At 41.8% G+C, this 22,957-nt stretch overlaps 1 protein-coding gene across 1 annotated transcript in view; it reads right to left on the bottom strand.

Moving 5' to 3' along the window:
* Positions 1 to 680: 680 nt before the first annotated feature.
* Lgr5 (leucine rich repeat containing G protein-coupled receptor 5) overlaps positions 681 to 22,957 on the bottom strand; it is a 114,176-nt gene continuing 91,899 nt past the window's right edge. The window contains exons 7-18 of the mRNA XM_051176226.1: positions 21,043 to 21,111; positions 19,633 to 19,704; positions 16,169 to 16,240; positions 15,940 to 16,008; positions 15,728 to 15,799; positions 11,522 to 11,587; positions 9,800 to 9,871; positions 7,694 to 7,765; positions 6,737 to 6,862; positions 5,608 to 5,753; positions 3,075 to 3,158; positions 681 to 1,805 (exon numbers count right to left, since the gene is read on the bottom strand). Of these exons, the coding sequence (XP_051032183.1) occupies positions 718 to 1,805; positions 3,075 to 3,158; positions 5,608 to 5,753; positions 6,737 to 6,862; positions 7,694 to 7,765; positions 9,800 to 9,871; positions 11,522 to 11,587; positions 15,728 to 15,799; positions 15,940 to 16,008; positions 16,169 to 16,240; positions 19,633 to 19,704; positions 21,043 to 21,111 (2,008 nt within the window). The 3' untranslated portion in view covers positions 681 to 717. The remainder of the gene's footprint in view (positions 1,806 to 3,074; positions 3,159 to 5,607; positions 5,754 to 6,736; positions 6,863 to 7,693; positions 7,766 to 9,799; positions 9,872 to 11,521; positions 11,588 to 15,727; positions 15,800 to 15,939; positions 16,009 to 16,168; positions 16,241 to 19,632; positions 19,705 to 21,042; positions 21,112 to 22,957) is intronic.

Below are 22,957 nucleotides of genomic sequence, written 5' to 3'. Positions count from 1 at the left end.
AATTTGAAAATGAATCAGATAGGTCAAAATTTACTGATACATAATTGTTAGGAACAATTTAAGTTAAATTTCCTTATTTTCCTTTCCAAAAAAAAAAAAAAAAAAAAAACAAACTTGCAGCCAGTTGTATTTCATCAAGAGAGAAGCACCAAGTGCTTATTTAGAAAATCCAGTATCTTAAATGTATGTATCAATGAGTTAAAAATGTCTAATATCAGTCATCCAAGGAAATGGTGTGTTGGAAGGACCCTTTCTGACAAGAGGACAAAAAACATCTCCACGTGGCCATTAAAATGAAACCCCGTGGGCAACGTAGCCCATTTAACAAAAGTCCTTATATTGCCTCATACTATTAACTTTCTTCTAAGGAATTTGTCGATTTCAATATACCCATTGTGTCCTTCAACGAATCCCCCACTACCACTGATTACACGGGTAGTTTGAAGAGAATGCAATGAAAACAAGAAAGTTTATTTTTGGAAGAGCATTCCATCTGCTTTTCAGATCTGGGCTCACCTACGTAACGTGATGGATCGCTGAACAGATTATACAAGCAGTGTTTAGACTTACACATCCATCCCTCTCAAGCATCAGTAACACATCCACTTTTCCATACTAACTTACAGATGTTTATAGCTCAGCTCTTCTTAGCTACTGCTTTGATTTCAGTCTTGTAGCAGGTTTCCAACTTTTGCAAATGTTCCCCTCCCATATTACCTAGAGACACGGGACAAACGCTACTGAAGAAAGGTGGCAGCTTTCCGTCATTGGATAAGCTGGCGATGACCCAGAATTGGAAGGCAAGTCATAGGCTATGCTGGCATGCGTAAAGGCCACCAAGGCTTGGGTTGAGTCACAGGACCGTTTTTCAACATCATCAGAGTTAATGGATAGCAGACTTGGGTGTTTCGATCTCGTCCAGAAACGGGTCTGCTTCCCTAGGCTGCCCATGTCCTCCTTAAAATGGGGGTTGAAGACGATGTAGAGAAGGGGGTTGAGACATGCAGGAAGAGGGATGATCACTAGAAGGATAAACTTAATTACCTCGGGACTGATAAATGTGAGGTTTAGCAAAGAGGAGAAGGATAAGAAAGCCACAGGGCAATAAAGGATACAGTTGGTAAAGAGCAACAGAGCAATGTGTTTCACCATAGAACAGTCCCAAAGAATCTCTCGATCTCCTTTCTCCAAACTGCAGTAGAGCTTGGTGTATGCAATGGTCATTATGAGGAAACAGAGGGAGTTGAGCAAGACGAGAGCCACCATGTAGCCTGTGGTGCTGGGCTCCCCGAAGGGCAAGGGCAAGCAGAGTGGCGAGGCATTGTACTCACTGCCTCCCAGCAAGGGGACAGTGGCAATGGTCAGGGCCAACAGGACACACAGCAATATGATCACCTTCAGGCTCGACAGGGGAGCTTTCGTTTCAAACTTTGAAGAACATTTGACAGAAAAGCCACGTTCCAGGGCTGCCAGAGTGAGCAGGAAAACTGATGACTCTGAGGCAAAAATAGACAAGAAACCAACGACTTGGCAACCAACTCCATCTTCCCACCATGCACCGTGTTGCGCAAAACTGCCAAAAGTGAATGTATCCACAATGGCCAGCACAGCACTGGAGACTCCCATGGGCATGTTCACCACCGCTATCACCCCAATTAACAGTTTTATGGAAGAGATGTAGAGGGTGGTTCTGAACACCGTTGACGCCACCAAGGCATTACAGGGAAGTGCCAGCACCGCGATTGCCCAGACTCCGATTCTGATCAGCCAGCTACCAAATAGGTGGTCACAGGGCTTGAAGGGACCTGAGGGTCAAAGCAAGAGAGAGATACTGTATGAGATTGGGTCTAGAGATGTAGCAAACTGGCCAAGAAGAGGAGGTCAGTAACAGTAACATTGTAACCACAGTGCCCCACATGGCTAGTTCCTGTTTCTTAAATTAGCATGAGGACCACTTGGGAGTTTCCATAGCTCTGACCCATCCACGCCTCAGGTTCTTGTGTTCCCAGAGGATACATAGAAAAACAAAAGAGGGAAAATCCACTCCAAAGACACAGCAGTGTGGACAATGTGAAAAGGCCAGGTCACCTGGATTTCTCACCAAGACCTTCAGAATAGTTTCTATGGCTCCACAGTCCAAGAAAGAGACTGGGAGGTAAAGTTCATGTGAGACACAGTGTGAGTAGCCAGAGTGTGCATTTCATGGAAGTCTTAGGGAGCAAGGAACGCTTATTTATTGGAAACACAACATTATTCAATGCTTTTCAATCACTAAATCATCCACTTTTTTAAAAAAGGAAAATTTAATGAATTATTTTTTTTTCTTTCAAGACAGGGTTTCTCTGTAGCCTGTCCTGGGACCTGCTCTGTAGACCAGGCTGGCTTCGAACTGACAGACATCCATCTGTCTCTGCATCCCGAGTACTGACATTAAAGTGTGTGCCACCACTGCCTGGCCTGAATTCAGTATTTTAAATACACATTTGTATATTATTCATTTTCACATTTTTTTGAAAGCTATGGCCTCCCTACATAGCCATGGCTGCTCTGGAGCTATGTGGACCAGGCTGGCCTTGAGCTCAATGAAAACCATCTGCATATGCCTCGGAAGAGTAGGGTAGGGACTAAAGGAGTGGGCTGCCATGAGCAGGCCAGAGATGAGTTGTGAGCATGTTAATACAATATTTTATTATTGGGCTAAATTCCAAGACCCTAAATAGTTATAGAAAAACATCTAAATTATTAAAAATATCTATTGATTATACAGAGCAAGACTATGGAGTATTATTCCATGCTAAATATCAATATCACCTTCTAAATCATTTATGCCTTTGAGTATATGCCAAGTTTTTAGTGTGTGTTAGCATGAATCAACAGTTTGCCACCGAAGTTCTACTTGCGAATGGAAAATGATTCTAGTGAATGAAGCTTGTTTGCATTTTATGAGCTTGGGCTGTCAGGGACAGTGATGAGCCATGAGGTGGCAGAGTTTGCTTCTGAAGTGTAGCCACAGTGGCCTAAAGCCTCAGAGTCCAAGTGGTCCTTGATGCCAACAGTTTTGCAGTCTCTCTCACCTGGAGATGGTGAACACTGCACCGAATGAAGGGCTTTCTGGTCTTCCTCGAAGTCAAGAAGGGACTCTTCAAGGTCCCGCTCATCTGCAGGAATGAGAAACCCTGCAGCCATTAGTTCTCTCAAGAGGAGAGACTAGGGTTGCCCGCAACACAGGAATTGTCACAAAGAGAAATAAAGGCAAGACTTTGCTGTAGGTCCCTTAGAAAGTCCCTTGTGGATGTTCTATTTAACCTACTCAGCCAGTGTTCCAGCATACCTGCGGGTGAGGAGGAATGGTCCTGTACTCAGAGTGAAATACCCAAGCCCTCTGATTCCGTTGTTCCCTGGAGTGTGTGATGGCCCTAAATTTCACAGACCTAAATCCAGGGTAGGAACCACATTTTATAGTTTTCTACGGACTTGGGATGTAGCTCAGTGGTAGAATATTTGCTTAGCATGCACAAGGCCCTAGGTTTGGTCTCCAGAACCTCTCAGAACTTCCTTTAAGATGGGAGAGAGGAGCTGGGCGTTGGTGGCGCATATCATTAATCCCAGCACTCGGGAGGCAGAGGCAGGAAGATCTCTGAGTTACATGTCAGCCTGGTCTACAAAGCGAGTTCCAGGGCAGCCAGGACTGTTGCACGGAGAAACCCTGCCTCAGGAAGGAGGGGGAAGAGAAAGGAAAGCAAAACAAAAAGACAAAAGAGAGAACAATTTTTCTAGTTCTACAATAGCTATAGCACAAATGTTGGATGGAAAAGCAGTTTGGTAATTCTGTGTAACAAGAGACAAAGTAATAGCAAGGCACTGTGATGATATCCTGCTTGCACAAATAAAGCCTGTCTGGGGGCAGAGAATGGAGCTAGCCACTAGCTAACCATAGAGGCCTGGAGGTCTGTACAGAGAGACAGGAAGTGAGGTAGGCGGGCAGAAACAGGATATAAGCAGGGAGAAACAGGAAATCGCTCCTTCTCTTTGATCTTGCAGCAGCAGCATTTCCCTCCGTATCTGACTCTGGCTTTTTATTGTCTAGACCAATTAAGAACTCTTCTTACAATCGTTTTAGGAAATGATCCTCTAAATTTAGTGCACTTTTCCTAAAGATGCACATTTTCTTGGTTTCGTGTGAGACTTGGGCACCAGTGTGTATGTATGTGTGTATGTATGTGTGTGTGTGTGTGTGTGTGTGTGTGTGTGTGTGTGTGTGCACACGCGTGCGTACAAGCTTGTGATCAAAGGGACACATGTGGATGTCATAGGTAGGTGTTGGATGCTCATACCTACTCTTCGTTACCTTCTCAGACAGGCTCTCTCACTGAACCTGGAACTCACCCATTCAGCTGGGCTGGCTGATCACCCACAGCACTCAGGTTTCAGGTGCTAGCTGCCACATCTCACGTTTTAAAATGGTGGGCATTGGAGGATCTTAACTCAGACCCTCGTGCCTGGGCACCAAACACTTCATTCCCTCAGCTACCTCCCCAGCTCTGGCATCACTATTTTTACAAACCCTTTGGTGTTATTTGATACACCATGGTTGAGAATAACTGACCTTGAAAATAAATCCCATGAACGGTACTGTTATGCAGTCCCATGGAGTGTCTAGAACATGCTGGGCTCTATGTTTTTTCATTTTTAATTTTTAATGAGTAAACATAGACATGACTAGAGTTAAGGGGACAAGAGGGGTCAAAACTAGAGGAAGAAGAAGAGCAAGAATCCATGCTGCGTGTCCTAAAGCGATCAAACAAGCAACAAACAAGGTGTTAGCTCCTTCAGGGGTTAGGCGAGTGGAAGAGTTAAGGAAACTCGCAGACAACCTGAATCACACTTTGGAATCAGCAAATCACCAAGGCCCCAAGGACGAGCAGCTAATTCTGTTAGGCCTTGTGCAAACTCGCAAGTTTGGCAGGGAATGGAGGGGGTGCTGCCCAGGGCACCTCTTCATCCCCACAGGTGTGGTAGAGACGCATTGCGTTCTGTTTAAGTAACGTCTTACTGCAAGCAAAGCCAAGGGCTGTACAGACATGACCTCATTTCACCTTCTTGACAGACGCCCCTGTGGGGGGACTAGAAGAACACCATTGGGAATTGGTTGGTCCAGAAGCTGAATTCTTAGGCCTTTCTGCTTGAATATGGAAGAATTAAAAATGTCTATCCGTCTACCCCCAACCCCTACTCTCTCCAGGCCAGGAAAATAAGCATGGATTTTTTTTTTTCTCTTCCAGAGAAACAAGTGCAGAAGGATATTTGTAAAAAACAAAACAGAACAAAAACAAAAACAAAAAAGATAGGATTGTCTAAAAAATGTATGGAAAAATTGATATAGTAATCACTTTTGAGGACTGTGTATGCAGAGGAGGAGCCAATAAATCCAAATGCCAGGAATTCACCCACAGGATAGATGGCAACTCTTTCTGTCCTTTGTAGTCTTTACAAAGTAATACTGACTCTCCGTTTGCTGAGCAATTACATGGAGACGCCTTAACTTTCCGTGGTCTGTCTCAGAGACCTCTCTGGCTACAATTTCCTCACCAGGACAGCAGTTCTTACCTTGAATTTGCAGTAGCCCAGCGTCTTTCTTATGAAGGTCGTCCACACTGTTGTTACCACCTTTATTCCATGGAGTAGAAATTTTATAGACATTCTCACATACTCCAAAGGCACAACACTGGTATGCATAAGGCATTTCAATAATCCTTTAAAGAAAGAAGGCAAAACAAAACAACAAAAAAAGTAACACTCGAAAAAGGGAGATCATGAAACATAATGTTTATCTTTTCACCCAATGATTCTGCTTTTGGAGTCCAGCCTAAATAAAGAATTCAAAATAAATGCTATTTGAATAAAGGTGTCCATTCTGGTGATAAAGCCTGTGGTCATAGTTATTAAAATTTACCATCATGAAATGTTTACAGTTGAGTGATGTGATTTAAATGATGGAAAACTCCCGTAATAAAATGAATGAATGGTAAGAAACGGACAAAATGAACTAAAATGAAATGGTAGGAAAATTGTGGCAAGATTATGTTAAGTCACTAAAGTATGCCATAAATGTCTGTGCAGATGTAGAATTCTAATAACTTAGAGGACACGAAACATAGCCCAGAAAAGTCAACATAAAAATGTTGTTTAAGATGTCATTTTGAAATATAATTTTTTTCTCTACTATCTTTTGGGGCTCTATAACTCTCTTGGTTTTAAAGATACATAGACAGCACTGTGGTTTAAGACATATATATGTATGCACAGAATCTTTAAAACACTCCTTCCTTGTTAATAAGCATAGCAGGTTTTAAGGAGCACTGTCCCCTCAAACAGGCATTAATTTAGTACATTTTATTGCAACACATGCATGCTAGATGAGTCAAATATCATAAATAGGAGTGTAGTGATGTTACAGCATTATTTAATTACACGGCCCAGCATATATCCCATGGATCAATGCTTTTTAAACTCTTTCCATGAACTCTGTGATTCCAGGAGGCACCTTTGAGAGGGAAAGGAAATGTGGTCAGGAAGACAATCTCCCACGTCAGGCTTGCCCTAACAGGGTTCCAGGGCTGGGGGACTCAGGGCATGAAATGCAATTCAAAAGGGTCTTGTGACCTCATAAACTATAACATGTCTATTCTTTCGCATGACCACAAATGTATCTTATTAGTTTCAATGACAAACTCACTTGAGCTCTGGGAAGTTTGAAGATGGTATCAGGCTCTGCAAGGCATGATTTCCTGTTAATTTTAAGTGAGTTAAACCATGTAACCCAGTTATGGGGAAAGACGACAGGAGGTTGGATGAGAGGTCCCTGCAAAACATCAGACAATTGGCTTTTAGTGGTCTACATTAGCATAGAATGTTTACGCTTACAAAAGCAGCCCAAAGATGCTTAAACCGCTCAATAAAAACTTCTAAGCAGAGACCTTACTCTTAATGGCAAAACTAACTATTTGGGTTTCAGTTTCTGATAGCTTTTCTATTTACAATCAGAAATGGAAGGGGGCATTTTGAACGCATTAAAATGATTTTATATTTGGCTGGGCAGTGGTGGTGCACACCTTTGAGCCCAGCACTTGGGGAGGCAGAGACAGGTGGATCTCTGTGAGTTTGAGGCCAGCCTAGTTTACAGAGCAAGTTCTAGGACAGCCAGGGCTACACACAGAAACCCTGTCTCTAAGAAACAACAAAAAATTTCTTCTCTATTTGGCCTCATTTTGCCAGGTGGAGGCAGCTAAAATCAAGGGGAAATATACATTTATGTGCAAAGTGATAGAGCAGCCAGTGAAAAGTTTAGGTGCTCACTTCCTTCCTTCTCGCCTCTTCTGTATAGAGGGTAGAAGAGGGAACAAGTAAAGGAATTGCCAACTTAATTCCATTCTGCTCAATTTCTCAGCAAAAATGAACAATTTCAATTGAATAAGCAGCCTCAGCTGTCACTCAAATCTTCAGTCATCCACATAAGTTCTCATATGGCCCCAGAGAAGCCAGGGACTCTTCCTTGGCCAGGGCATAGCTCTAGGCAGGAGAACACAGACCACTGGCTATGCATTGGGAGTGACTTCAAAAAACTAACATTTTCACTGATAAATGGTCACTAATTACTGACAGACATCCCATAAATAAGAAATTAAATACTCACAGCTTTATTAGAGATGGCAATGTAGAAAATGCCTTGGGGTGAATAATGGCAATTTTATTCCAAGCTAAGTTCCTGTTTTTTTTTTTAAAGGCAAACAAGAAGATTATGTTAAAAAGAACACATGACATTTTATCGAATCCAGTCTCTACCCAAATTTAATTTCCATTCAAATAAGGAATAGCCAGCTCATCAAATTCCTCTTCAGATATAATGGTATAAAATGACACCAGACAGAACTTTAAATCAGCCCTATTTGAAGTAATCAGGTAGATATTTTAGTTTTTATTCTCTTCTTGCTAACAAGGTTGACTTTATCATGGACACAGTTTTATTTTATTTTATTTATTTTTTTTACTGTTTTTCTAAAATGAATGGAGAGAGAGAACTAGGAAGAGGCAAACTTCAGACTCTGTTCCCCTGACAGAAAAGTACATTTTAAATTATGAAATGATCCTGGATACATGGCAAAACTCAACCGACAATTTGTGCACGTCATCCATAAATATCAGGCCCTGAAATAAACAGAGGTGTTTTCAAGAAAATTCTCAGTAACAAATGCAGACAAGTAAATACTGGGCTGGGATCTAAGTAAAAAAAGGGGGAAACTTGTCAGAAGTAAAATATTTCAAAGCAAGGAAAAATATTTTGTGGAGAAATGAAATCTACGGCCATACATACATGAAAACGTGAAGATGGCTTAGGAGGAATAAAATCGCGGCAAAGGCCTCTCCAGATAATTCATCAGAGACAAGAACTGATGAATTGTCAGAGAAAAGTTCATTTTTAAAAAAGAACTTTGAATTTAAGACCTCTCTCTCTCTTCCTTTCTTCCTTCCTTGATGCTGGGGATCTAAGTGAGAGCCTTGCAAACGCTAGAAAGGGCTCTTCTGCTGAGATTTTCCTTTTTCGCTGTCTAAGACATTACTAAGTAAGAAGTGGGCATCTGGGAAAACTGGAAGTTTCTTGGGTCCTGTAAGTGTATGACACCGGGTCCCTGAGTTACTTCAGTGAACTGAACTCACTGAATAGTGATGGTCTCCTTTGAAAATTTTACGGGGATCTTCCTCCTTCCAGCCAGAGGACGATCTCAGGTACCTTTCCGCAAATGCCATCCACCATGTTTTTTGAGATGGGGTGTCTCACTGACCTCCAGCTTACTTCATCGAGCTCTACCTGTCCCTGGTCCCTGTCTTCCACACTGGGATAACTCTGTGTGTGTGTGTGTGTGTGTGTGTGTGTGTGTGTGTGTGTGTGTGCGAGCGCGCACACACACGCAACTGCACAAGGCTTTTCCTGTGCGTCTAGGAATTGAACTCCCATCCTCCTGCTTGCATGGCAAACACTTTACGGGCTGAAATACTTACACCATTTTAAATCAAAAACAAAATTAAATATTTACAAATTGATCGCCAGAGAAACAAAAGCATTTTCTACAACGGTTGGACATGCCAGAGTGAATTTGCTAAAATAGAATTCCAGGCTCTACTCTCCAGATAGATGAAGTCCCGGAGTTAAAATATCTCACTGTCAAACCCAGGTGATTTTTAAAACACACACACATACACACACTGAATGAACACACAATCACGCTGACTGTTTTGAGGTGGGAGTGTTTTATTTTGCTTTGTGTTGGAATTGGTATGGTGTGTGTGTGTGTGTGTGTGTGTGTAAATTCTCAGCCTGCAGACAGGAATTATGCAAGCTTTGGAGCAGGTTATCCCTCTCTCTTCTGCATCAAGAGTGCATTTTAGAGGACTGGCTGAGAGCATAATCTCAAATCCATGACTCCTATCTTAAATTTTTAAATCTTATATTTGAGAGGGTCTTACTACCCACCTCTGGCTAGCCTGGTACCTGCAGAGATCTACTTGCCTCTGCCTTACAAGTACTTTGATTAAAGATGTACACATTATGCCTGGGTACAAATTTACTACTTCTAAAAATTTTTTTTTTCCTGGAAGTGATGAGAGCTAAATATTTGTATTTTTTTAAAGAGAAAATGAGCATACAGTGATACAACAACGAAAGCACACCCTGAAATAAAAATCTGGGAGGTCCAACATGGAGAGGAACTCAATGCTATGGGATGCGGGAGGTGGTACTCACAGAGAGCGGAGGTTAAACAACTGCTGGAAAGTGCCACCTTTAATTTCGTAGATTTCATTATGCCTCAGGTCACTGAAACGAAAGAGGGCCAAGGACTGACATCAGCGTTAACGTTTCCAACAACTTCAGAGAACTTTTCATACCAGTGTTGCATGTCCTTAACCAAAGCAGCAGAGGGAGTCTGACTATCTTTCGGGAAGCGAGACTGTCTCTCAACCAGAACATCATTTGTTTGTTTGTTTAATAAATAACCCTGCATTTTTTTACATTCAAATGAGCGTTGGCTATCAGTCAAGGAAGCTGGTTCCCTCAAGAGAATAAAATAATCTTCATGTATGCTGCCATCATTCAGTGGGAAGAATGATGAGCGACTTAGCATGCTTGAAGGCCCAGGCTCTCTTCCCAGCACTGCATAAACCAAGTATGATAGTGCAGAGCCCCCAGGAAGTGGAAAACAGAGGCCAGCTTGGGATACACGTGACCTTTCCTCAAAAGAGAACGTAACAGGGTCCCTTGAGACGATATCGTCTGTAAAGGTGCTTGCTACACAAGCCTGTTCACTTGCCTTTGAGTCTCCCTCACCCCTGGGCTACAAGTAAAATTGGAAGGAGAGAACTTACTTCCCAAAGTTGGCTTTTGATGTCTACATGTGTGGTCTTGTACATGCACACCTGTCCTCTCTCCCCCTGCCTCTGCTACACACACACACACACACACACACACACACACACCACTCCCCAAAGCAAAGCAAAGCAAACAGAACCCCAAACCAACAATACGAAGAAACATTTGAGGGCCTTTTCCTTTCACAGCTCCCTGGGCCCTTGCTGTATTCACTGAAGGTCTTCAGAAGGCTCATGTCTATTTGCAATCACGTATCTGTGTATGGGTGTGTGCGCCTGAGCCAGTGCTGCTGACCCGCCGAGCTGCAGTTGGAAGTGGTTGAGAGTTACCCGGTGTGGGTGCTTGGAGCCCTAACTCTGCTCTCCCGAAAGAGCACTATGTCCTTTTACGTGTGGAGCCATCTCTCCAGCCATCGTTCATCACCCAAGGGCTGTGAGAGGAACACGAAATGGAAGGTGCTTGCTCAGTGGAAGCGTGAGTAGAAAGCGGCGTGGCTGATGTATTTGCAGAGGAAGTAGCTTTAAACTCTGAAGTGCACAAGAAGAGTCCACAGCACCTCAAGTGACAAATGTGCCATGGGCGGCTGTCCTGTGGACATGACTGTCATGAAATAAACCCAAGCCCCACCATGTTCAAGAGTAGCACCGCCCACGGGAAGTGTGAGTTTCATTGCATTCGAAAAAGAAGAGAACTTAGCCTGTATGGCGCACACTTGTAATCCCAGCACGTGGGAGGCAGAGACAGGAATCAAAGGAGGAGATCAGTGCCAGCCTGGGCTGCCTGAGACCTTGTCTGCATGAAAAAGGAAAAGTTCTCAAGCCCAGATTCACCCAGTTCCCTGTTACATTGAGTTGGGAGAAACAAAGGAGAAGAGCTGGTGTTCACAGACTATTGCTATTACATACACGAATGAGAAAGGTACCACTGCCCAACTCTCTAGGCACTCTGCACTGTCAAGCCTCGAGTGTGGAAGAAGGCCAAATGCCACCGTGTTGCCAGCAAGCCACGGGGCAAAGTAACCCATGACCCTGAAAAACGTGAGTTTGGGCTTTTGACTTTTTTTTAGCTGGGTGACTTAGAGACCTTTCAAAGACGTACATTTTCTGAAGTTTCTGGCAGCCTGACAAGCTGGGTAAGTCTTCGAGCAGGTTGTAAGACAAATCTCTGAAAAGCAAAAGGTGAGAAAGAGAAAAGCCAGTTATGCATTAGTCTTAAGAAAGCATGTCTTCCTCTCCTTTCCTCTCAGGAGGACATGCCCCTCCAAGGCGAACTGTGACAGTTCCACAGCCTGACATGCAGCAGGTAGACACGGGCATTATTGGATTAGGCAATAGGTTCAAATATTTACTGAAATGTAACTGGTATACTTCTTTAATTGATTTAAATAATTTACCTAATGAATTTATTTATTTTGTTAGTGACAATCTACAGTGTCCCAGCTCTTATCTTACTGAAATGAGTATAGATTAAATTAAATGCCCGAGCCCCCATCTCTGGAAGCTGCTATTTCTCTACAGCTAACACAAGTCATTGCTGGTTCTTTCCTAATCAACTTAGAAACCAAACCAAACCATTCAAAACATAGCACTAACTTTGAAATCAATCACCACGACGGGGGGGGGGGGGGGGAGATCTAAGAGAGGTTTCAGCCAAAGCTCAACAAATTACAGAATAACAGAAACATCTGGATATATTTATATTATAATAGGACTAATGTAAAACAAGCCATGGTAATTTGCAGAAAGTTAAAAGAAAAGAAAGAAAGAAAACTGGTAGATAGAGTAACAGAGGGAAAAAAATCTTGTCTCAAGTTTTGAAAGTTATCAACTAATCAACTAAGCATTTTCATGCTTGATTCTAATTCTTAAAACTGAAAAAAAAACCAGTAGTATTTTGTAAGAGGCTCTTCAATTATTCTATCCTTATAATTGATCAATTTATCTTACATTTATTGAATGGATGGGTTTTATACAGGAAGAGTTCAACTGGTACACTTAAGTAATTCAAACAAAATTGTCGCTGAGTACAAATACCAGAGGTTTGAAAGGTCACTCCCTTTCCCTTAAACACACACACACACACACACACACACACACACACACCAAAGCGAACAAATGGAAAACCTGGACATCTATGCAAAATATACCCGTTTAACAATGTGCGCCATGTAGCTTTGAAAAGCAACAACTACATGAAAATGGATGCGCTATCTCAAAGATGAGAATGATTTGATTAATTCTTTCTTCAGGCTGCCCAGGGGACTTGTCATGTTTATACTGTTCAACCCAGGCAGGTGTTGCACTTGGAGTCTTCCCCCCCCTCCACTCTCCCAAGTAGCTGGGATTGTAGGCTGATCAGTGCCACCTTTTCAGTCTCACTGTATCTTAGGAGGGAGTATATAAAACCTCTACACAAGGACATAGTGTTGCATTCCATCCACTCCTTACTCAACGATTTCAGGGTTGAAGGCATGAAGCGCATTCCATGTATAGTGGCACCCTCTTTATAGCTTTACTTAATTGAGTCCTGTCATTGCCTTATGGCAGTGACACTGTGGGTGTCCTTATGAGAAAGGAATGACTCACATAAGATTACCAGCTAGTAGGTGGAGAGCACACATTTAGCCCAGTTTCATGGGCTAGGTGATTTCTATGAAGGTAAAACCAGGTAGGGGCAATAAATACTCACAATGAAATCGTGTACATTAATTGAAAAAAAAAAAAAAAAAAAAAAAAACACAGGATGGTAGCTCTCACACCAATGCTCCCAAAAGACTCTATAGCAGAGATCAAGGTCCTGGATTCTAGTATCAAAACTAGTAAGTTTCTCTTGGTTAGCATGGTGGCCAGAACACTGATTGGTTTTCTTTCTTTTTGATTTTCTTCTTAGAAGATAACTGCCTTATCTATTTTTCAGGGATGTCATGAAAAAAAAATTAAATGAATATTGTGGCTGGAATATTGAGAACCGGAAGATGCCATCATTAATGTGTTCATGTACGGACACATAATTCAACCCCCAGCAAGAAGGCATAGTATTTTTTCTGCTTGTTTACTCGCTTGAGACAGACTTATTCCATAGCCCATATGGCTCTGGAGTTTCTCTGTAGCCTCCAACTTGTGGTCTTTTACACGTCTTTCCTTAATGTTGAGACTACAGACATGTGCTACCATGGCTGGCTTAAGAATAATACCTTGGAGCTGGGCAGATGGCTCTGTGGAGCGCTTGTGACACAGAGGCGGGGAGTTTCCGGGGCGTTTGCTAGCCACTAATTCTTGTTTAGTGAGGAGACCTTGTCTCAAATCACTAAGATGGAGGGGTTGGGCAAGACGTCTCAGTGGGGGGAAAGTGGTTGCCCCTGAATGCACATCAGAGAGAGCTGACTATCACAAGTTGTCCTTTAATCTTTACGTTCTTGGTAGCACACATGTGTGCTCACACACAGGCCTACACAGAAACACAGATATCAAAAGTTTAAAAAGGTATAATGGGGAGCGATTGAGGGAAATGCCCAGTGTCGACCTCTGGCATCTATATGCGTGTGCACATGTGCGTACACACGTACACATGCAAACACCACACGCCCCCAAAGAAGAAGCAGTATTTTGCAGAAAGAGTAATGGCATACAAAAATATCTGGGGCAAACCAACACTGACCAAGCACCCACCATGCCCTAAACTGAGCTCTAAGGGTCTGATGCGTAGTCATTTAACCCTTAGGATTATCATCTGAAGGAAGCGGCTCTTTCATTTCATAGTCTCGGAAACTGAACCCAAGAAGGGAGAAGAACTTGGAAGCTATGCTTTGGAGCCTTTGTTCCTAACTGGTCTTCCAGGTGGCCTTCCTCCATCTCCATGGTTCTGGATGGACCTGGCTGTTAGTTCCATATGCAGCACAGAACAACACAATTTAAACCCTGACTCCCTACTTATCAGCTACAGTATGTGAAATCCCTCTCATGGTATTGACCCATGTTAGCCCTAACAATCTGTAAGCAGAAAATAGATGGCTTTGTGTATCCTTTACTAGTTTCATTAAGAAACGCTAGTGTAGGGCTGGAGAGACAATCAGTGATTAAAAGTACCTGCTGTAAGCCAGGCAGTAGTGGCCCACGCCTATAATCCCAACACTCGGGAGGCAGAGGCAGGTGCACCTTTCTGTGAGTTTGAGGCCAGCCTGGTCTACAAAGCTACAGAGAGTAAACCCTGTCTTGAAAAACAAAGAGTACCTGAGGTTGTCCTCTGATCCCAATACATGTGCTGTGACTTATGCATGTAAACATGCATGTACAAGATAAAGGTAAACAAGCAATTGTGTTGCTTTCCTGCAGTGAGACTTTGATATATACACCCCAGATGCTCAATTCCTTTGTCTGTAGCTACACCTCATAGGGGAATGTGGGCTGTGAGGACAAGGCTTGCTTTATACTCCTTCAGACATTTGTGAGTGACAAACCCTCCTGTGTGCTGCTAAGGCACAGCTTGTCACTGAGCGTCTGCAGTGACAGAGTAGCCTGGGGACGATGAGGAAGGGCAAAATCACGCAGTCGACCAGCCCTCCTGCATAGCGCCCACATCATACTAAGAGGAGCCTATGCTGAAATGACAGACAGCTGAGTGCGGTGTCTATTCCACAAGAGAAGAAGCATTTTGTGAGACAGTGAGGGTCCTTTTATTTAGAGTCCCAACAATGCTCCAGAGAACCAGAGGGCTGAGTGGAGTATACAGAAAAAGCAATGCTGAATGTCAAAACAAGGCTATTCAAACCCCTATAAACTATTTTTTTTTAAGGAAACATGGGGAAGGCAGGGGCAAAGTGAGATTTAAGTCAATAGAAATAACATTCAAGCTGATTGACTACCAGATGGAAGATTAGAACACACTATCCATAACTGCACCAAAGGATATGTAGTCTCCCTATTGAGGTTGGTGACTGTTTGATGGTTTTGTTTTTGACATTAATAGTGGGCTGTTGACCCATTATGCTGTTCTGTTGTATTCTGAAAAAACCTTTAGAAGAGGAAATTCAGTATTATGGCTTGTTCAAATTCATTTTCTAAAGGGAAATGCATGGCAACTTCAACTTTAATGGGCAGCTGTTTGCATTGGAAAACAAAAATATGCTATCATGGCTACCAGGTTTATGGCTGAGAGCCTGGCCCAAAGGAGGAACCATGACCTTCTGGAGACCTTCAAGGGAAGAACTTTCTCCCATTTCCAGGGACTGTTGAGATACCGTCTGCCATTTTCTCCCTAAATGGAAGTTGCCTGTTTATACAACATTATTGCCTTACTGATACGTACAGCACTTGGAGATTAGGTAACTGATCACAGACGGCTTGGGGAAGAGATGAGATCTTTGCTCCAGTTAAAGTCCTGTTAAAACACAAGCCAGACATAATTTTTACATTCCCACATCATGCAGTGACATGTTTTGATTCACAGATGTTGAGGTTGATCAGTCCCAAAGTGAAGGCATGTTCTGGGCGAAGCTAAGGGTCTACTCAAATACTCACAGACTCTCCAGGTTGCCAGTTCCAGTTAAGTCAGGAAACTCAGTAATTTGTGAGGCACCATTCAGAGTCCTAGGAGAAACATGTGAGTGTTATTTGGAGGCGATTTGAGAAAGGGGTCATTTTTACTACCATTTTTTTTTTAAAGTATCTCAAGCTATAGCATCATTTGGTCTTTGCAGCAATACTATGGGTTGGGTGGTGGCGACATTTAAGAGAAATAGACACTTACAGTGTTCTTAGTTCAGGTAAATGTTGAAAAGCAGATATTCCAACAAATTGGATGGGATTGTCATAGAAATGTCTGAAAAATCCAAACACCAATGTGTTATAATAAAGCTGATGGCCAAGAGAATATATGTTTCAACAAATATACTAAGTGAACTTGTTGCTTTTACTGGTTACTTAACATCCCTATCACTCAGTTTCAAGGGAACATCTTACATTTTAAGATTTTTGTTATGTTTACGGATTTATCTGGTGTGCATGTTATGCACACCAATGCCTGCTATGGTGTATGTGTGGCGTTGGAGGACTACTCACTAAAGTGAGTTCTTATATGGGTGTAAGAGGATAAATTGTAGGTGTGAGTTCCCAACATCAAACTCAAGTTGTTAGGCTAAACCCTCTGAACCATCTCACTAGCTTGCTTTAGGAGATTTGGGGGAAGGAATCTTTATAAAATTTAAAGGGAAGAGACTTTGGGGGTGGATGAATAAAGTAGAATGACAAAACGTGACTAGTATGGATGGTAGATACTAAGCAGAAAAGCATATGAATGGACTAACTGTACTTAAAGATTTTGTCTACCTCCACCACTGAATACTCAGTAACAAAAACATAACTCAAGTTATCAATCAATCTATCTATCATCTATCTGCCTATTATCTATCATTTACCTATCTGTTCATCTGTCTATATATCTAATATCATCTATCATCTATCTACCCATTTATATCTATCTGTCTATCTGTTCATCTATCTATCATCTACCCATCCATCTCCATATCTAAGGAAGGGTCTGTCTATAAAGGACTCTTCACATTATTGAAAATAAGTAATATAGTAATATACTCTGGGATTTATCTAATGTAAGAAATTCTTGAATAAGTCATGACTCTAAGACTTTAGGAACTTTTTGTATATAGACTTTCTAATGTAATCAAAATATTTTAAACTTCTTTGTGCATGGACCCTCACACAGATTTCTTAGCGGAGGCTTTGGGATAGTTCAATTCCATACAACAAATCCTTAATCAGGGTCTACTATGCTCGAACTGTGAAGTAGACATTGCAGAGACTTAAAGTCTCACCCATTAAAGAAGCTGCCATTGGAAATTATTCTAAATGCTGGAGGTTGAAGAGGAACGAAAAGATATTCCTGCCCTAAGGAGCTTAGAATCTGGTGGGAATAAAGCAAGTAACAGCACATCACCTTCTATTTGACAAAGCAATTGGTCTGCACAACACCTTGGGTCTACGGTGTAGATGCTATTTTCTTCATGCTCCAGTGAGCTCATCATCACCCAGATCCTCAATTTAAGCTAAGATAATAACAAGGGTTCAGTAACATCTGGAGAAGCTAATGCAAAGTGCGACATATCACATGGTTGGTCACCTGGCACACCTAAGTGCTTTTGGATGCTACCACGTATCCATTCTTTCCCCTTAGGACCATGTGATCATTAAAAGAGCTGCAATGGGGGGGGGGGGGGATTTGGGTTGGATGTGATCAAGATACAATGCATATGTGTGTGGAGTTTTCCAGAACCAGTGCAAGAATAAAAAAAAAAAAAAGAGTAACATCTGGAATACGGCATTATGGCTTAGAATGGAGTTTTCCTTCCTCATAGTGCACCTTCCATGACTCTACTGTGTACTTACATGCACATAATTATACTCATACACTTGTGCAAATACACATGCCCTGGGCAGGTACGAATATATGTGTTTGCATGTGGAAAGCAGCTATAATGCAAGTACAAAGAAAAAGTTCTGGTGTTCTTTGGAGGTAGCCCTCTCATTTGTTGGGGGAGAGGGTAAAAAAATTACGAAATACCATTTGAAGTACATATGAAAGGATTCCAGTCACCATCATGCAGGGATGGAATCTTTGTGTTTTACAAGCACAGCTTAGGTGGCCTGGTCGTGGCTCTGTTGCGGAGAGCTTTGGGGGGAAATAGCTTAGGAAGGCTGGCTGTGGAAGACTGTGGATGTCAGGTGAGGAGTTTGTGTTTAACCTAAGCAGGCAATCCTGGATGTCTGTTTCATAGCAACACAGTGACATGAAGGATACTGTTTCGAGCATCTGTGGTGACAGTGAGGGGCAGGGGGACCAGCCTCATCTGCACCAGCAAAGTTCAAGGAGTAATGAATGACTAACAGAGGAGCTGGAGAAGCTGGAGCTGGAGACTGCAGAGTTAGAGACGAGGGCTGGGTCGCCAGCTAACGGGGCTGGTGGCGACAGAGATGGAAACCGTGGAAAGCAGTGGGACCTCCAAAGTCTTCGAGGGCTGTCACTCACAATGTATTAACATGCCAAAAGAGCGATTAAGCTCCAGTCCTGGGGCTGGAAGGAAAGGGCCCCAAAGCCGATGCAATTCACTAATCTTTTAATATGTAAATGCCCTCTAATGAGGACTAATAGAACCCAAAACCCCTAGTCTGCCAAAATATTGCCAGGACATTTCAGAGGTGATGAATGGTTTTGTTTGTATGTGTATTAGCTGCCCCCTCCGTTGTCAAGGCTAATTGGGGGCTCAAGCTCTTTTGAGACAAATGCCACATGGTTTTAGAAAGCCTTTCGAGATCTCAAGTTAGCACAGGGGGAACCCCTGACAAGGAGCATCCTTAGGACCAGGTTCAAGGTTGCCTTTACTCACCTTCTCTATGATAGCTCTGAGACCCCTCACTAAAGCCAATACACTTTCTTAAACCTTGGACAGGTATCTTTTATCTAAAAAAAAGAACCCAACCTAATAATTACATATTTCCATTTACTTAATGTTGCTGCATAATAAATGATCTATCAGCATTAAGTGTGAAACAAAATTATTGATACTTTGTGGCTATAAATCTATTTTGTTTCTATAACGTACAAGTCCTTACAGTTCACATTCTGGAATACATGCACCTTTCTAGAATTACACCCTAGTTTTGTTTAGATGTGACTCAAGGCTGGGCTTATTTACAGACAGACAGGGACCATAAAACACTATTCCTTCCATTCAACTCACACCCAGCAACTTGCATTAAAGGTAAATTGTTTGCAAAGATCCTCCTCTTGTATACAATACTTCATTTTTCTAGAGTACTAGGCTTGCGTTCCTGAACGACTAAAGCGACCTGCCATTGGATGAGCTAAAATTGGGTTTGTTCCTTGCAAAATGTAGGTAACCAAAGATTAGCTGTGGAGTGTGACTCGGCACACGAAGATGGCGTCTGTGAGGCAACAGACACCTCAAATCCTGACAAATCAACCTTTAGTAACATTTCAGTGTTTAGTTGAAACCTGATGAAATATATCAATGAAACAGGATAATATATAGATCACTTCTGTACACTGATTGTACAGGCACCGAGACAGAACCAAGACAAATTAATTAGCACTAATTAGACAATATTTAAATGTGCAATATACTTAAAACTGTTACATGTCAGGAAGGAGAACTAAAAAGAGCACAACCGGCCACTTACATTGTAACAAGAGAAGGGTTGCCTGCGAACGCTTTGTCGGGTATTGACCTGATGTTGTTGCTGTGGAACCCTCTAGAAAGAGAGAAAAATGATTATAGAAAGTCGTGTGTGAGTGTGTGTTTGTGTGTGTGAGTGTGTGTATTAATAGCTCTCTCTGTCCCACCATGTAACTATAATCAGCGTCTTTGGTGGTGAACCTGTGTGTCCTCATTTACTGCAGAGGAGCAAAGGGAATCGCAAACTCTTCCTCTCTCTGCAAATCCTGATGGAGCTTTATGGGAACAGGATATTACGTTATAAAAGCAGAATCCTTTTGTTGCTATCCGGTGGGTTGCGGTAGCTCGAGTGCGAGCTATCTTTGGAGAGAGGGTTAAGATTATTCTTATTGAAGATAGAGAAGGGAGACTTGACTTAAGCTGCAGTGAACTAGAGATTTAAGGAAGCCCCTCGCATGGAAAATGCTCAGTGGGTCTGTAGTAATTGATCGATTGCCGCTGTTGGGACAGATACAGTCTAAACTGCAGAGAGCCGCTGTTGGGGCAGATACAGTCTAAACTGCAGAGAGCAGAGTCAAGGATCTTGGGGTTTTGTGTGATTCTGACTGTGCTGTACACGGAGGTTAGGAACACCTTCCTCTTTATCAATGCAATACTGGGCCGATACAAATGCACTCTCTGAGGTGGAACCCACAAAAGCTTTTTCCTTATAAACAACCTACTCTTATCTATCCTTATGCTTTGTGGAAATAAGGTCCCAGGCTTATGTTTTTTTTTTTTTTTTTTTTTTTTCAAGAGCAAGAACAGTACTTACTTGAGCTATTTTTTTCATATACAAGGAAAAACTAATTAAAAATCATCATCTAAAACACAATATGTGCAACGAATGGTTGAAAGTTAGTTTACCTTAAGTGAAATTGTGCTTAGAAAATGAAATAAGGTTCACCCAGCATTTAAAATGAATGTAATAAAATGTATGTGTTGGTATCTATTACTGTACAAGAGACACACAATATTATTCATATATATATATATATAACTCTATATTTATGCAACTCAGAAATGTCTAGATTCATAAAAATGTTTAACAAATAGCTAAATTCTATTATAGTTGTATTACAAATATACAAAGAATGTAAATGGTGCTAGAATAGATATCACTAAGGAAAAATGAAAATGTATCAGTTATATAGATATACAATATGTTTTCTATACAAATATAGGAGGCCATTTATAAATTTAAAAATTCTAATTTCTTCTGTTATGGATATCAATTAAAACATTTCAAGTTTGCTGAACTTACTTATATGAACTTAAAAATTTCAGTCATTACACATGATAGATAATTACACCAATTTTAAAATAAATTTACAAAGAGTAGAAGATCATTCATTAAACTTTGTTTAATACTTACAGTTCTTTAAGGTTGGAGAGTGTCTTGATTGCAGTGGGAAATTCATCAAGGTTATTATAATTTAAATCTCTAGAAATGAAGAAGCAGTATTTTCAGTATTTCACTTTAAACTTCTATTTCTTCAGTTTACAAGCTAAGTATTCCAATGGACCCATATCATAGATAGAAGTTCTTTCTCTTTCTCTTCCAGGAGATAGTTTATTGGCTTGCTGTCAGCTAATACTTTAAGAAACAATTTATTGTATTTAGTGTGTGTGCATGTGTGAGCATGTATGTGAGAATGTATGCATGCATGCGTACGTGTATGTGTGTACGCATGAACACCAAACATGCTTGTAGAAGTAAGAGAACAGGTTTTGGGAGCTAGTTTTCTCCCTCCAGTGGTCGGTTCCAGGTCTGGACCTCAGTCAGTTGGGTTGAGCAGCAAGTGCTTTAACCTGCTGAAGCATCTCTAGGGCCCTGATCACCAATAGTCTGAAAGCATTTGCATTATAATAATGATGACACCAGTGAACAGAAATTTCAAGCCAAGGATCAATGTCGGCGGGTCATTTACAACAGGGAGGGACCTACAGCAGCCAAGGAGGGTTGCTTGGTGGGTTCTGACCCCTTCCCAATGGCACTCTTCCTTGGCACCTGCTCCACAGAATTATGGGATGGTGTTTACACTCTTCAGTCCTTTCTTGTTCCCATTTAGAAAATAGGACATGAGAACTGCCTGGTTCCTGGCTCCTGGGGAGAGCTGTGTCTCACCCAGGACTAGACATGTGTTTGAAAAGGTTTATGTGATACACAGGACTCTTAGCGAGAACATGTAGGCTGGAGTTTCCCCAGAGTCATACATGATCAGCACAAGTCCCGTGTTTGTGTTGGTCCGTGAGGCAAAGCTCTGTAGTATTCCCTCATACACAGAGACAGAAGGGCAGAGAATCTCAAACCATTAACTTCTCTTTCTGTAATGCCACAAATGGGTTTTCAATCCCATTACTCACACATGTTTTATAGGCTTACTTCTCCTTATACCTACATCTTCACATGGAAAAGGAATTGCTGTCTGGTCCCTGGGAATGGCAGATTTCCCAAATGACACAGAAAACTCTTTTGGTAAGGCAATCAGATGTGGTTAGACCCTCCCCAGTAGAAAAGAATTGCTATTTGATTTTAAGAGAAAGATAATTTGACTGAGTTAGACATGAATCAAGATTCCTACTTGTCTGGCACAAGCCATCCTTAAGCTATTCTGCAGGCAGGAAACTCGTCTCTTTTGTGGACATAAATTTTCTTCCTGTTTGTAAATCTCTCCAGATGCTCTGTTCTGATTAAATGAGGACTGGACTTGGCTTTCTAGTCAGGGAAAGGAAGAGGCTGGGAATAACCAATTTACTGATCCTCTGTAGCCCTGGGCAAAGTGGGGCCAGACAATAAGATTCACAGATTTTTGTCCTGAAATATTTTACTGTGTGGTAAGTATATATGTTTTTCTGTAAGTCTGGTTCCTCACCCAGGACTAGGGACAGGAAAAGGATTTATGGGAAACACCAGGAAAGCTGATTTTCCCCCCCTCCCTTTTGCTCTAATTGTTCTACTGAAAAGCATGAGAAAGTGTTACTTAGTGGGAGAGATGTTCTAACTTTTTCTAGTGGCTGATGGAAACTGTTTTCCCATGTCATCGAGGTCCTGGCTGAATGAGTTCCTCTTTGACACCCGTAGAGAAGTGTCGTGACAAGTTGTTCTGGACGAAGAGGTATGGGTGTTCATTTGTTATGAGAAGACCCAGGATCCATGGTCTCTCAGGAAGCAGTTTGATCCGGAACTAGTTAGGAACTAAATTGACCATGGGTAAATTGTTAGTCTGCATGCAAATGAACAATGTCCCCTGTGGTGGCAGAAAACTTGGTTTTGTCATCATCACAAG

Source organism: Phodopus roborovskii, unplaced genomic scaffold (genome assembly GCF_943737965.1).
Source record: "Phodopus roborovskii unplaced genomic scaffold, PHOROB, whole genome shotgun sequence".
In the NCBI taxonomy this organism is placed as follows: domain Eukaryota; kingdom Metazoa; phylum Chordata; class Mammalia; order Rodentia; family Cricetidae; genus Phodopus; species Phodopus roborovskii.
This window is presented reverse-complemented; position numbering and strand designations above follow the sequence as displayed.